Consider the following 16,538-nt stretch of genomic DNA (forward strand, 5'->3'; position numbering starts at 1 on the left):
TTCCCAGCCGGCGAGGTTAGGCGGCGGCACGCCGGAAGTGGCGGCTGGAGCGGGAGTACTGAGGTGTTGGCCGGCTGTGCTGCGGCCGGGAGCCGGGGGCGGGGGCGTTGGCCATGTTTCCCCTCGGGCTCCGTTGCCCCGGAGGGAACAGGGCGGCTGGAGCTGGGGCTGAGGAGCCGGCATCCTATAGGAGAGAGGCGGCTGCTGCCGGGCCGCTCCCTTCCCCGCCCTCGCCACTACAGCCCAGGGCTGACGCAGCCCCTCCCCCGTCGCCCGGAGGGAGCCCTCGCAGTCCTTGCGCCCCCTCGGAGCCCCCCGGCGGGCGCGCGCGGGAGTTCGGGCTCCCCGGAGCTCCAGAGTCCTCAGCCGCTTCCGCTCAAGGAGATCCTTCACCGCCTTCCCCGCCACGCCGGCCACCGGGGCCTGACTGCAGGGCCGGGAGCCGTGGCCAACCCTGCCTCAAAGCCCGCCTGGGCGGCCCTGGCGCACGGCTCTTCGGGTGGCTGAGAGAGCGCAGCCTGGGCCGCGGGCTGTTCGTGGACCCGGCGCGGGACAATTTCCGCACCATGACTAACCTCTATGGTTCCATCCATCCCGCGGATTCGGTGTACCTCAGCACCCGCACCCACGGGGCAGTCTTCAACCTCGAGTACTCGCCCGACGGGTAAGCGCGGCCCCTCGGAGGGCGGGGACCCGCCTCCTCCTGGCGAGGCTGCCGGTGGGCGGCTGCCCGGGGCCTGCTCGCCCAGCCAGGCCTGGGGTTTGGGAGTCCCTGTGGGGCGGCCGGCTTTCGTGCCCCTGACTCTGTGAAGCGCTCTGTCGGTGTTGGAGGCCCCGTCCGGCACTTGGAGGTAGGCGAACCCGGGGCTGGTTTGCTCCTCTTCTGGACCAGAGCTCTCCGAAGTGACTAAAGCAATCCCGGCGGGTTTGTCAGAGCCAGTCCAGAGTTAAGGTTTTCTGGTACACCGTAGATGCTCAATAAGTTCACTTTGAATAAATTCCCATTTCCCCCTGGCACCCTAGGCATGTTTTTCCCACCTAAGCTTTGTCAAGGGTATGGAGCCTGCAGAATCCCTGTTCCCTGTGCCCGACCTGCGCTGAGGGTACAAGTATGGATTCCTTCGTTCCTTTTCTCCAGTAAGATACTAAGATCCTGCAGAGAGATATCTTGTGATGTGGGCATCTGTGAAGTTTCCAGGCTAGATTAGATGTTCTGTTAACGGTATCTAGCCTTTTTCTTGGCTAATTAAAATACCATGTTTGGCCTCGGTTTACTTTGAGCTATGGAGAATTTTCAAAGTGATATCTGTTTTTTAAACTTTGTTATTTGAGTACAGGAACAAGTTCAACAGCAGTCAAAGGAAAAACTTTACACAGGGTTCCACCATGAGGGGACATAAATAATCCAACTGTTACCAAATCAGGGCCTCTGGATTCCTAGTCATTTGCTTAGTTGTTCATTCACTCAGTCCCTCATTCAGCATGTATTTGTTGAGCACTTGTTATGCTCCAGAGGCAGAGGTGGCAGTCGTGAGCAAAACAACAAATGGCATCCCGTTCCTTAGTCTTGGGGCCTATTGGTTCAACTAGACATTAATAAGCATACTAGATAATTTCATAAAGTATATTTACAAGTTGAGATGAAGGCTGGAAAGAACCTGTTGTGGACTAGGGTGTTCAAGGTTTCCCTGAGAAAGTGACACTTAACCAAGATGGAAAGATGAGTAGGAGATAAATTAGTCAAGACAGTATTGAGGAGGGGATAGAAATATTTCAGATGAAGGAACTGGTATGTCAAACGACCTATGGTTCTCTAACATATCATGTTAGAGAAACTGAAAGACGATAGCTTAACAAAGGAAAAATTGTGCTGAAGAAAGACATAAAATATGCTAACGAAGGAGCAAAGTATTAGAATCTGGGGTCACGGAGCAGGTACACCCTATTTCATTTCACTTGCAAATGCTTTTTCTTAATATAGTAGTTGACTTGAAACAATGACTGTGCACCTGAATACAGGGAAGACTGGTGAGAGGAGAAACTATTCTGCTGAAGTTTATCTGTGGAACCTCCTCTCCTCACTCCTTCCTCCAACCAAGTGCTATTCCTAAAGTTTCTCCCAAAATATCAGCAGTTTGTTCTTCATAACCCTTCAGTTCCTCTCTTCAGCATATCTCAGCTCCTTTCCTTCCAGCCTCCTACCTGTTTTCTCAGGCCTTCAGAAATAGTTGTTTCTACTCTTTGAAGGTGGAATTTTAGGTAGAGGGTGAGAGGGATAGAATGAGTTATGAAGAAGGAATTCTCATTACCAGTACTATAAGAATGAGGAGTATATTACTGATAGTTCTTGTTTGAATATGGGCTATGTTTTCCTATAGTAACATTTTTGTAAAGGGTGGTACTTTTATTTAGGTACTCTGATATTTCATGCAATAACATGCAACTATACAATTACTAATTACTTACTGTAGAAAACCTAGACAGTAAATGAAACTAAAAGAAGCTGAATATCCATTATGATCCCAGAGAGTAAATGGATATCTAAGGAATCTTTTTCTTTGTATATATCTTTTTTATTTGTTAAAAAAAAATTTTCTTCTTCACTGCACCATGTGCAGCTTGTGGGTCTTAGTTCCCTGACCAGGGATTGAACATGGGCCATGGCAGTGAGAGTGCCGAGTCCTAACCATGGCACTACATGGAACTCCCTTTGTATGTTTAACATAAAAATAGAACCTACTGTTTTGTAGCCTGCTTTTTTTCATACATTATAAATTATCTATGTTAATGAATATACTTCTACAGCATTGTTTAAAATTTTTCATTGGTTAAAATAAAACCTCTAAACTGATATTTTAAATTTATGTCCTTATGGTAAGTCCTTAGAATGAGTAAAAGGTTATGAAGATTTTGGATTCCTATTATTAAATTGTCCTTTGTGAAGACTGTACCAATCCTTCTTCTTATCAGTCCCAATGAAAGTGCTTGTCTTCCTGTACCCTTGCCAGTGTTGCACATTGCCATTCTTTTTCATTTCTGTCAAGGTAATAGGTGAAAATAGTTCAGTGTTTTAATTTTTTAGTCTTCTGACTACATCTAATATGCCCCAGTTTTTATAGGACTTAAAATGGTTTTATATAAATTGACATATCTTGTTAAATGAGATGATTTCACATATCCTTCAGTTACATATAAGTTAAATCAGCTTACTGGATACTGTAACCACTGACAAGGACTTCTCAGTACAAAAAGAAGAGGTGATACAGAAGGTAAGAATTAAAATTAAGTATTTGATAGAGACCAGACTAGAAACAATTTGGCACTAAGAAAGAAAAATGAAGGCTATGTGGACCAGAAGGTAATTTGTAAAGAACTGTAAAATGTTTTAAGCAATAGCAGCATTGTCAAGATAAGTGTGTCACCTCCTAAAATGGCATTTTGAAAAAGGAAATTTGATATTTGCAATAATATGGACTTTCTTACGCTATCCTCTATAAGAATACATTAGGCACTGATGTGGAGAGAATTAGTATAGTGGAAAATAGAAGTGAAGAACTTATCCAGATTGCAGACAAGAGAGGCAAAGAGACTGAAAATATGAAGGAGGATTGGTGACACAAAGCACAAAGAAAAAAATGCGTACTGTGTATCTGGTTAGTTCCTAACGAAAATGCAATAATAGGATAAAACAAACTTGAAGCAGCAATAGCTGAGAACTTTCCAGAATTGAAGAAAGGTATCAAATGATTTAAGAAACCTGACACACACCTAGCAGGAATTCTCCCTTGCCATATAGGAAACTGCAGGACAACAGATATAAAATAGTAAAAGCCAGAGGGAAAAAGGCCTTCAAAGGAGTAACTATGCAAGTGAAAGCCAATCAGTCATCAGTAATAGTGTAAATTAGAGGATAGTGGTGATTACAATTCAGTATGCTGGGAAAAACTGCCAACCTGAATGTCTATACCCAGCAAATATGGGTTCTTTGTTCTTGTCGAGAACAAAGATGAAATAAATACATAAGCATCCAATCAAAGCTCTGTAAATTTGCCACCAGACCTTCAGTAATGGAATTCTAAGTTCAGAGAGAAGAAAGTGTTTTCAGCTGTAAGGTCTTGAGATATTAGAAGGAATGAAGATCAAAGAAGGTGGGAAATTTGTATGTAAAACAATCTGATTTTGTTTTTTGGGATTAACAAAGATGTAGCTAAAATAGAAGACAACAATAGCATATAAATTATGAACGGATGTTCGAAGTTCCTTATTTTTTTGAGGGAGAATTGTGATATATTCACTTTAGGCTTTAATGTGTACATACTGAAATGTACAAGGTAACCACCAAAAGACAAGTGTATTATTTCAGGACTAGAAGAAGAAAAAATTTTAGAATGAGGAAAACATATTCTAGAAGACAAGAAAGGGAAAGGGAAGAAAAGTAGAAAAGGTATAATAAAACACAAAGAATCACTGAAAATAAATACAAATATTACTAATTATAATATAGAAGTACTAAATGTACTTCTTGTACATAAGATAAAGAGGATATATCAAACACCTAAGCAAAAGAAAGCTGGTGAGCTATATTCAATATCAACAAAATGGGCTTTAAGGCAAAAAAATTACTAGACAGGTTACTTTATATTCAGATCAATTCACCTGAAAAATAAAAAAATTCTGAAATTGAGTTTTTTAACTTATATACATCCAAAATTGATAATTTCAAGGAGAAAAGAGAAAACTTATTATCATAGAGTTGATATTAATGTACATTATAGCATACCTCAGTTAAATCAGGCAGACATAGAAACAGTACTACTTCTAAAGAGTATAGAGTACCACATTCAGGCCTGATGTTCAGCTAGTACACATTGGTTCAGCTGTACCAGTTGTTAAAATATTAATATATATCCATGGTGGTTGAATAGTTAGTTACTGCCCCAAGTCCACTGAGTGTCCTCCTAGTACTTAAGCACCTTCCATAGGATCTCCTAGAGTAACCCATTTGTGGTAACTAGACTCTTGGGAGATCCAGAGATAAAAGGAGCAGTCAGATGAGAGTAATGGCACTACTGGAGGCACCATCCAAACGTTAATTCTCTTGACAAAGTGTGAACACCCACTGCAGGATAGAACCCGTGGCAGGTAAATGAGGTCAGTGGGGTGGTTTGTGGATGAATACCATATGGATACAGATCCCTAATCTTACCATTCTGACTGAATTTCACCTTTATTTAGTGGTATAATTTTCCCAAAAGCCACTGAATACATACCCAGCATAGGCATTAGTAACACTCACTTTATTAATGAACATGACTGCCAAAGTAAGTGTTCTCTATATCAGAAACATTTAGTTGAGAGAACTGAGATGCAGAAAGGATGTTAAACACAAAGGATTTGTACTCTGGTTTATGCTCTTAACTACTGTATTACATTATGTCTCATCTGGGCTGAAGGATTAGGTTTGATATCAAATATGATGTATCAATTATTTTGTGACTTAGTTATTAATATAATTGAATGTAAAAATTAACGACAAGCATTATAAGGGCTAAATTTTTTCCAGTATACTTACTGTTAACTGCAGCAAAAGATAAAAAGAGGATTCAGCTCCATGAACTATTTTATTGCTATTAAGAGTGATTTTTTTTTTTTTTTACTTATCAAGACCACAAGTTACTTAATAACTACTTATTTATAAGGAATTTTTAAACTGAAATATAGTTGCTTTACAATATTGTGTTAGTTTCAGGTATACAGAAAAGTGACTTAGATATATGTATATTTTTTCAGATTTTTTTCCATTATAGATGTTATAAGATATTGACTATACTTTGTGCTGTATAGTAAATCCTTGTTGCTTATCTATTTTATCTGTAGTGGTTTGTATCTGTTAATCTCCTACAATGAAAAAAAAAAAATCTCCTACAATGGCAAGCCACTCCAGTACTTTTGCCTGGAAAATCCCACGGATGGAGGAGCCTGGTAGGCTGCAGTCCATGGGGTCGCTAGGAGTCGGACGCGACTGAGGGACTTCACTTTCACTTTTCACTTTCACGCAATGGAGAAGGAAATGGCAACCCACTCCAGTGTTCTTGCCTGGAGACTCCCAGGGACGGGGGAGCCTGGTGGGCTGCCGTCTATGGGGTCGCACAGAGTTGGACACGACTGACGTGACTTAGCAGCAGCAGCACTCCTAATTTATCATTCCTTCCTTCCTCTTTTGTAACCATGTTTGTTTTATATGATGACTACCTGTTTAATGTGGAAATTCTTGGAGGGTCTTTATGCAGTTTCCTATGGCAGTTCATGGTCCAAACAAAGGCATCTGGGTCAAAGAGATAATTATGGCTACAATTTCTAAAATTAATAAATGTTTGGGAGTTACTAGAATAATTTGATGAACAATTTGAGTTAGAATTGATATCACTTGGCAAGCGTTTTTATAACCTATAGGTTAGCCTATTTTTTAATTTTTTAAATTTAAAATTTTTATTCATGTTAATTTATATTACTATTGAATATTTAGTATTTTTTAATATCACACTTATGTAACAGCTGCCTCATGGCTTCCCCCCACCCCCCACACACAAAGATGAGTTAAAAATTCCTCTCTTATAAGGCCACATATTTCAAAAGATTGTCATTAAATAGTTTCTCAGGATAATGTGATTGCTAGAAATCAATAGCATGTATTTTCAAGTTAAATATTTATAAGTAAAAATTTATAAATAGCTCATAAGTCAAAGTAGAAATGATAATGGAAATTAGAAATATTTAGAACTAGATGAAAATACCACATCTCAAAAGTTGTGGGATATAAATAAATCTGTACTTAGTATGAAAATTATGGTTTTTAATAAACTAGAAAGGAAGACAAGGAAAATTAATTAGCAGAGTATCTATCTCAAGAAACAATAACAGAATAGTGAAGTTATAACAAAGTAAATCTGAAGAAAGCCAAAGGAAGGAAATACAGAAATATAGCAAAAAATTATTGAAATTCTAAAAATCAATAGAAATACGCAACAGAAAGATTTGTCTTTGAAAAGACAAAGAATAATGAAACATGCTCATTAAATTGATCAATAGAATACCCAGATAAACAATATTTAGAATGAAAAGGGGGATATAATTTTAGATGCAAGAAGCAGAGATTGTAGCTTTCCAGAAGTAGCAGAATAGGTGGTTTGGACCAACCCTCCAACTGAGAATAATTAGAAAATCTACAGAAAAACATCAATATCTAATATAAGATATAAACAGTTATGTTTGAAGGGAGTAGAGAGCTGAGGCAGTGAGGAAATTGCAGGGCCAAGCTCTGCAAAAGGAGGGTAGCCAGAGATGTGAATCCACCTTTTTAGCCAACTGAATGTAGCAATATGGTAGAAATGAAAGATTGATTTGACATTAGAAAATATATTAATTGTAAATCACTACATTAACATTTTAAAAGAAAACTATAGGATAATTTCAGTAAATGTTAAAAAATATTTCATATACTTTAATGTATATTAATGAAAAAAAATGTAACAGATTTGAGGTAGAAGAGAATTTCCTTAATCCAATAGTAGGAATCTACCAAAACAAACAAACAAACCCTATAGCAAACATTGTGCTTAATGATGAAATGGTGAATGTATTCTTAAAGATCAGGAATAAGACAAGAGTGATTGCTATATAAACATTTCTGTTCAACATTGCACTGAAGGTCCTAGCTGGTGCAGCAAGGAAAAAAAGTATTAAAAATAAGAAAGCAGTTGTTTGTAGATGATTAATGATAATTGACAAAGAAAACCTAAAATAACGTGATAAATATTAAAATAAGATTGATGAATAAATAACATTTAAAAAATCAGTTGGCCTTCTGTACACCAGCAGCAAATGAAACAAAATTTTAAAAAGAACATTTACAAGAGCATCAAAAAATATCTCAAGTACCCAATAATAGATCTAATGAAAGATAGGCATGATCTACATGGAGAAAATCTCCATTGCAAATGGAGATATGTCATGTTCAAGGATTGGAAGTCTCTGTATTGTAAAACTATCAACTCTATGCAAACTTTTCTATAGATTTATTACAACCTCAAAATCCACAGGTGGATATGTATCTGTATGTATAACTTCCTATGTCAGTTCTAAATGTATAAGGATGTACAAAGAATTGTTATAGTTCTCTTGCTAAGAATGTCTTAAATATATGGAAAACTGTGCATATTACTGATGAGATGATCCAATGCTGTATGATATAAATTGTACCAGATTAATTTGTAAAGTCACTGCATCCTAATAAAAATACCAACAAAATTTTTTAGTAGGACCTGACATACTATATCTAAAATTCATTTGGAAAAGAGAGTATGATATTAGCCTCCCCTAAAAATGTTTATTGGGGCAGTGAGGGGGTTTTGCTTTGCTACTTGCCAGACCTTTTAGAAATTGCATGAAATAGAATATAGAGTCCTAAAAGAAAATCTATATATGACAGAGATGGAATTTACAAAGGTATAGAGTTTGATGTTGGGACAAATGACATCTAGTTTTAAAAGTTACAAATTATGCCATGTACAAAAATAGATTATATTAAAATGAAAAAATGACCATCAGTCTTATTGATCTTTCAATAGCTCTCTTGTTTATAATGCTTAATATTAAGACTTTCCAAAAATCATTGATTCATTACTTTTATGCATGAAAAGAAGACAAGTTCATTTCATGATTCTTCTAACAAAAAGAAATATTTATGCATCTTCTAAAACTACATATATTTGAACATTTTTACTCATGGTAGTCAACTAAAACAAAAATCCTTCGGATATTATTAAATTTTTTAAATTCAGATACCTCACAAAAGGATTTAGACGGACATCCTTTAAAGGATAATTTCATGATTTCTAAATATGGAAAAACTTTCAATTTAGTAGATGTTTCCCCTTACCTTGTTAATCATTTGTTCTGAATTTTAAAGTTTGGCCATTTAGAATTCTATCTTATGCACTTTCATCTTAAAGTGTAAAAATCCCATGTGCTTTTGGAATTATAAATTGAAAAGATTGCACTTTCAGAATTTCATTTGAAAGTAAAATCAATGCATTTCAATCTTGAATTGAAATCAAGATTTCGTTTGCTAGGTCTGAGTCTAAAATATCAGTATTTACAGAAAACTAAGACAAAATCAATAAAAGACAATAGATTTTCAGAAATCAAAATGGTGTTTGACTATCAGACATAAAAGAAATTGACAGTAACACAATAATAGTAGGAGACTTTAAACACCCCCAGTTTTGATGGACAGATCATCAAAACAGAAAATTAATAAGGAACCACAAGTCATACATGATACATTAGATGAGATGGATCTCATTGTTATCTTCAGGACATTCCATCCAAAGGCAGAAGAATACACCTTCTCAAGTGCACTTGGAACATTCTCCAGGATAGACCACAGCTTGGGTCACAAAACAAACCTCAGTAAATTTAAGAAAATTGAAATCATATCACGCATCTTCTCTGACTACAATGCTATGAGACTCAATATCAATTACAAGAAAAATGTAAGAAACACAAACACATGGAGGTTAAACAACATGTTTCTAAATAACCAGTAGGTTACTGAAGAAATCAGAAGGGAAATCAAAAAATTTCTAGAAACAAGTGACAATGAAAACATGACAACTCAAAACCTATGGGATGTAGCAAAAGCAGTCTTAAGAGGGAAGTTAATAGCAATACAATCATACCTCAAGAAAAACATCAAATAGACAACATGACTTTACACCTAAAACAACTGGAAAAAGAAGAACAAAAAAAACCCCAAAGTTAGTAGAGGGAAAGAAATCATAAAGATCTGAGCAGAAATAAAAAGAAATGAAAGAAACAGTAGTAAAGATTAATAAAACTAAAAGCTGGTTCTTTGAGAAGATAAAAGTGACAAACCTTTAGCCAGACTCACCAAGAAAAAAAGAATCAAATCACCAAATTAGAAATGACAAAGTAGAGGTTACAACAAACAATGCAGAAATAAAAGGATTATAAGAGACTACTATGAACAACTATATGGCAATAAAATGGATAACCTAAAAGAAATGGACACATTCTTAGAAAAGTTCAATCTTCCAAGACTGAACCAGGAAGAAATAGAAATTATGACCAACCCAATTACAAGCACTGAAATTGAAGCTGTGATCAAAAATCTCCCAAAAAACAAAAGCCCAGGACCAGATGGCTTTATAGAATTCTGTCAAACATTTAGAGAAGAGCTAATGCCTGTCCTTCTAAAACTTTCAACAAATTGCAGAGGAAGAAACATTTCCAAACTCATTCTTTGAGGCCACCGTCACCCTGATACCAAAACCAAAGACAACACAAAACTATAGGCCAATATCACTGATGAACACAGATGCAAAAATCCTCAACAAAATTTTAGCAAACAGAATTCAGCAACACATCAAAACTCTCATACACCATGATCAAGTTGGGTTTATTCCAGGAATGCAAGGATTCTTCAATATATGCAAATCAATCAATGGGATACACCCTGTTAACAAATTGAAAGATAAAAGCCATAAGATAATCTCAATAGATGCAGAAAAGACCTTTGACAAAATTCAGCACCCATTTATGATTAAAACTCTTCAAAAAATAGGCATAGAAGGAACCTGCCTCAATATAGTAAAGGCCATATATGATAAGCCTACAGCAAACATTATTCTCAATGGTGAAAAACTGAAAGCATTCCCCCGAAGATCAGGAACAAGAAAAGGGTGTCCACTTTCACCGCTATTCAACATAGTTCTGAAAGTCCTAGCTACAGTAGTCAAAGAAGAAAAAGAAATAAAAGGAATCCAGATTGGAAAAGAGGAAGTAAAGCTCTCACTGTTTGCAGATGACATGATACTGTACATAGAAAACCCTAAAGATAGTATCAGAAAATTACTAGAGCTAATCAGTGAATTTAGCAAGGTTGTAGGATACAAAATCAATACACATGGAGAAGGAAATGGCAACCCACTCCAGTATTCTTGCCTGGCAAATCCCATAGACAGAGGAGCCTGGCGGGCTGCAGTCCATGGGGTCACAGAGAACAGGACACGACTGAGCGATTAAGCATACACAGCACAGACAGATGCTGGTTAGCATTTTTTATCAATCAAGAATTTTTTAATTAAGATATATATGTTTCTTTTTAAGATACACTACTGTTGCACACTTAATAGACTACAGAATAGTGAACATAACTTTTGTATGCATAAGGGAAGCAAGAACTTTGTGTAACTTGCTTTATTGTGATATTGGTTTTGTTGTGGTGGTCTGGAACTGAAACTTCATCTCCAAAGTCTGTCTGTATTTGGAAAGATGGTAAAATACTTGCCGGATATGAATCAAACAGAGTAAGAATAAAACAAAATATTTGGCAAGATTTAATACAGTGCATTGTTTCTTTTAGCCAAAAACCAAGTCTTGACAACCATTCAGCTGTGTGTGCATGTATAAGTGTGTGTATATGTGTTCTGCTATGAAACACATAGAGAAATTTTATTTCGAATTTGAAAAAAAAATATGCATTGCAAAGGTACTCGGTTGGTAACTAATTCTAAAATACTTAAATTGATGATATTCTGCCTATCTTTTGTATTTTGAGAGCTAAAAAACTTGCCTAGGTATGAATTTTGGTAAGGGAAAATAGTTTTGTTATTATTTGTTACTGAATTTTCCAGAATAAATTATATACAACTTCATTTCAGGCTGGTAATTCAGTTGTCAAAACTAATTCTCATAATTTTATTGTTTTGATCTTTTATTAAATTTATAATGCTTTGAATATTCTTATATCATGTATTCAGTATATTTTTGGACTGTTACTTAAATGTTTCCCTGAAGGTTGTGACATATATACGTTTATGTACATATATATTAAACAGTAGATAATTGTGTGTGTATATATATATAATATTAGGTTATATACATGTATGTGTGCTTATATGCATAAATAAATATACATGTATACTTAAAAAAAAACAAAATCAATACATAAACATCACTTGCATTTCTATATACTAACAATGAAAAATCAGAGAAATTAAGGATTCAATCTCATTCACCATTGCAACAAAAAGAATTAAGTACCTTGGAATAAACTTAAGGAGACAAAAGAACTGTACACAGAAAATTTTAAGACACTGATGGAAGACATCAAAGATGACATAAAAAGATGGAGAGATATTCCATGTTCCTGGGTAGGAAGAATCAATATTGTGAAAATGATTATACCACCAAATGCAATCTACAGATTCAGTGCAATCCCTATCAAATTACCAATGACATTTTTCACAGAACTAGAACAAAAAATTTCACAATTCATATGGAAACACAAAAGACCCTGAATAGCCAAAGCAGTCTTGAGAAAGAAGAGTGGAGCTGGAGGAATCAACTTCCCTGACTTCAGATTATACAACAAAGCTACAGTCATCAGAACAGTATGGTAGTGACACAAAAACAGAAATATAGACCAGTAGAACAAGACCGAAAGCCCAGAAATAAACCCATGCACCTATGGGGCCCTTATTTTGACAAAGGAGGCAAGAATATACAATGGGGCAAAGACAGCCTCTTCAATAAATGGTGCTGGGAAAACTGGACAGCTACATGTAAAAGTATGAATTTAGAACACTTCCTAACAGCATACACAAAGATAAACTCAAAATGGATTAAATACCTAAATGTAAGACTAGAAACTATAAAACTCTTAGAGGAAAACATAGGCAGAACCCTCGATGACATAAAGCAAGATCCTCTATTACCCACCTCCTCAGTTCAGTTCAGTCACTCAGTTGTGTCCGACTCTTTGCAACCCCATGAATTGCAGCACGCCAGGCCTCCCTGTCCATCACCAACTCCCGCAGTTCATCCAAACCCACGTCCATCAAATCCATGATGCCATCCAGCCATCTCATCCTCTGTCGTCCCCTTTTCCTCCTGCCCCCAATCCCTCCCAGCATGAGTCTTTTCCAGTGAGTCAGCTCTTTGCAAGAGGTGGCCAAAGTACTGGAGTTTCAGCTTTAACATCATTCCTTCCAAAGAACACCCAGGATTGATCTCTTTCAGAATGGACTGGTTGGATCTCCTTACAGTCCATGGGACTCTCTCAAGAGTCTTCTCCAACACCACAGTTCAAAAGCATCAGTTCTTTGGCACACAGCTTTCTTCACAGTCTAACTCTCAAATCCATACATGACCACTGGAAAAACCATAGCCTTGACTAGGCGGACCTTTGTTGGCAAAGTAATGTCTCTGCTTTTGAATATGCTGTCTAGGTTGGTCATAACTTTCCTTCCAAGGAGTAAGCGTCTTTTAATTTCATGACCCACCTCCTAGAGTGATGGAAATAAAAACAAAAGTAAGCAAGTGGGACCAGATTAAACTTAAAAACTTTTGCACAGCAAAGGAAACTATAAGCAAGGTGATAAGACAACCCTCAGAATGGGAGAAAGTAATAGCATATGAAACAACTGACAAAGGATTAATTTCTAAAATATACAAACAGCTCATACAACTCAGTGGTGGAAAAACAAACAATTCGAAAAGTGGGAAAAAGACCTAAACAGACATTTCTCCAAAGAAGACATACACATGGCTAACAACCACGTAGAAAGATAATGCTCAACATCACTCATTATTAGAGAAGTGCAAATCAAAACCACAATGAGATATCACCTCATACCGGTCAGAAGGGCCATTACCAAAAAGTCTACAAACAATAAATGCTGGAGAAGGTGTGGAGAAAAGGGAACACTCTTGTACTATTGGTGGGAGTGTAAATTGATATAGTCACTAAGGAAGATGGTATGGAGATTCCTTAAAAAACTAGGAATAAAACCACCATATGACCCAGCAATCCCACTCCTAGGCATATACACTGAGGAAACCAGGCTTGAAAAAGACTCATGTATCCCATTGTTTATTGCAGCACTATACAATATCTAGAACATGGAAGCAACCTAGATGTCCATCGACAGATGAATGGATAAAGAAGTTGTGGTACATATACACAATAGAGTATTACTCAGCAGGAATGCATTTGAGTCAGTTCTGATGAGGTGGATTAACCTAGAACCTATTGTATAGAGTAAAGTGAGTCAGAGAAAGATAAATATCTTATTCTAACACATATATGGAATATAGAAAAATGGTACTGAAGAATTTATTTATAGGGCAGCAATGGAGAAACAGATGTAGAGAATAGACTTATGGACATGGGGAGAGGGTGAGATGTATGGGAAGAGTAACATGGAAACTTACATTACCATATACAAAATAGCCAACGGGAATTTGCTGTATGGCTCAGTAAACTCAAACATGGGCTCTGTATCAACCTAGAGTGGTGGGATGGGGAGGGAGATGGGAGGGAGTTTCAAAAGGGAGCAGATATAGGTATGCTTATGGCTAATTCCACCCTGCTTATTTAACTTATATGCAGAATACATCATGAGAAATGCTGGGCTGGAAGAAGCACAAGTTGGAAGCAAGATTGCTGGGAGAAATATCAATAACCTCAGATATGCAGATGACACCACCCTTATGGCAGAAAGTGAAGAGGAACTCAAAAGCCTCTTGATGAAAGTGAAAGTGGAGAGTGAAAATGTTGGCTTAAAGCTCAACATTCAGAAAACGAAGATCATGGCATCTGGTTCCATCACTTCCTGGGAAATAGATGGGGAAACAGTGTAAACAGTGTCAAGCTTTATTTTTTTGGGATCCAAAATCACTGCAGATGGTGATTGTACTCCTTGGAAAGAAAGTTATGACCAACCTAGATAGCATGTTCAAAAGCAGAGACATTACTTTGCCAACAAAGATCAGTCTAATCAAGGCTGTGGTTTTTCCAGTGGTCACGTATGGATGTGAGAGTTGGACTGTGAAGAAAGCTGAGCACTGAAGAATTGATGCTTTTGAACTGTGGTGTTGAAGAAGACTCTTGAGAGTCCCTTGGATTGCAAGGAGATCCAACCAGTTCATTCTAAAGGAGATCAGTCCTGGGTGTTCTTTGGAAGGAATGATGCTAAAGCTGAAACTCCAGTACTTTGGCCACCTCATGCGAAGAGTTGACTCATTGGAAAAGATTGTGATGCTGGGAGGGATTGGGGGCAGGAGGAGAAGGGGACGACGGGATGAGATGGCTGGATGGCATCATGGATTTGATGGACTTGGGTTTGGATGAATTGCGGGAGTTGGTGATGGACAGGGAGGCCTGGTGTGCTGCAATTCATGGGGTCGCAAAGAGTTGGACACAACTGAGCAACTGAACTGATGGCTGATTCATATTGAGGTTTGACAGAAAACAACAAAAATCTGTAAAGCAATTATCCTTCAATAAAAAAGTTTAAAAAATGGTGTTTGTAAAAGGTTTATAAAAATGTAATTTTGTAATAGGAAAGGGCTGAAACAAGAAACAGTACTAAAATCCATAAAAGAAAAGGTTTAGTTTGACTAAAACTGGTTTGGTAAGATGTATGCTAGACCTTTGAGTGCATTTTAATAGATGCTGATGAAGAACTGCCTAATTTATATGATCTTTTCTTAAGTTGCCTCATTTAAGCATGTTTTTCTGAAGCCAGCTTTTCTCATGTAAAAATATGTTTTTTAGGCTCTTCATATGCATATAAAGTTACCCGTTTTTAAGTGTTGTACCATTTTTCAAAGTATTATATACTATGGCTTATATAATTGATCTTTCTTTCATGTACACTTAGGTTACTTCCAGTTTCTCCCTACAATGAAGCATATCTTTATATGTGCTTCTTTGTATTTGGAAATTATTATTTCTCTAGATTGGATTCTCAGGAAAAAAAATGTTGAGATAAAAGATATACACGTTTAAAATTTTGTTAGATACTGGTACTCTCCATACAAGCTGCATCCAGCTTATACTTCACCATAATGTATGAGAGTAGTATTTCCTACTACTACTTGGAACAGTGAATAGTCTCAATCTTTTAAATATTTGCTACTAATGTGGACAGAAGTTATTCATCTATATCTTATATATAGTCATAAATAGATGAATATCAATAAAATGAGAATGCTAAATAAACTAAAAGAAATGTGTCATTTCCTTCCAGGTCAGTGCTGACAGTTGCTTGTGAACAGACTGAAGTTCTACTTTTTGATCCTATATCTTCAAAGCACATAAAAACACTTTCTGAAGCTCATGAAGACTGTGTAAATAATATAAGGTTAGTATTACTGTGAGAAAGTAAACTTTATTAATGTGACCCAAAATATTCTGTTTTGGAAGTTAGTGAAAATTTATAATGCCTTGACCAGCAGTACTAGATGGTACACATTTGTAAATTGTGCAACTTTTCCTTTTAATTAGAAAAGTTACTGTTAACCATTTTGGATTGGAATCTTTCTGAAATGCCTTTTCACTTCCATATAATTTTACCTTTTCTCTTTGTGTTTTAGGGCCATCATTATGAACCTCAGCCATGTATTTTGTTAGTCCTGTAATGCTTTGGGGCAGTGCCATTGCTTAGCCT

The 16,538-nt window shown here is 36.8% G+C and overlaps 1 protein-coding gene across 2 annotated transcripts in view; it reads left to right on the forward strand.

The window, feature by feature from the left end:
- Positions 1–42: 42 nt before the first annotated feature.
- DCAF10 (DDB1 and CUL4 associated factor 10) overlaps positions 43–16,538 on the forward strand; it is a 66,731-nt gene continuing 50,235 nt past the window's right edge. For both annotated transcript variants that reach the window (XM_002689728.7, XM_059889476.1), the window contains exons 1-2: positions 43–664; positions 16,119–16,232. In XM_002689728.7, coding sequence (XP_002689774.1) covers positions 114–664; positions 16,119–16,232 — 665 coding nt within the window. In that variant the 5' untranslated portion in view covers positions 43–113. The remainder of the gene's footprint in view (positions 665–16,118; positions 16,233–16,538) is intronic.

This window comes from Bos taurus, chromosome 8, assembly GCF_002263795.3.
Source record: "Bos taurus isolate L1 Dominette 01449 registration number 42190680 breed Hereford chromosome 8, ARS-UCD2.0, whole genome shotgun sequence".
Taxonomy (NCBI): Eukaryota; Metazoa; Chordata; class Mammalia; order Artiodactyla; family Bovidae; genus Bos; species Bos taurus.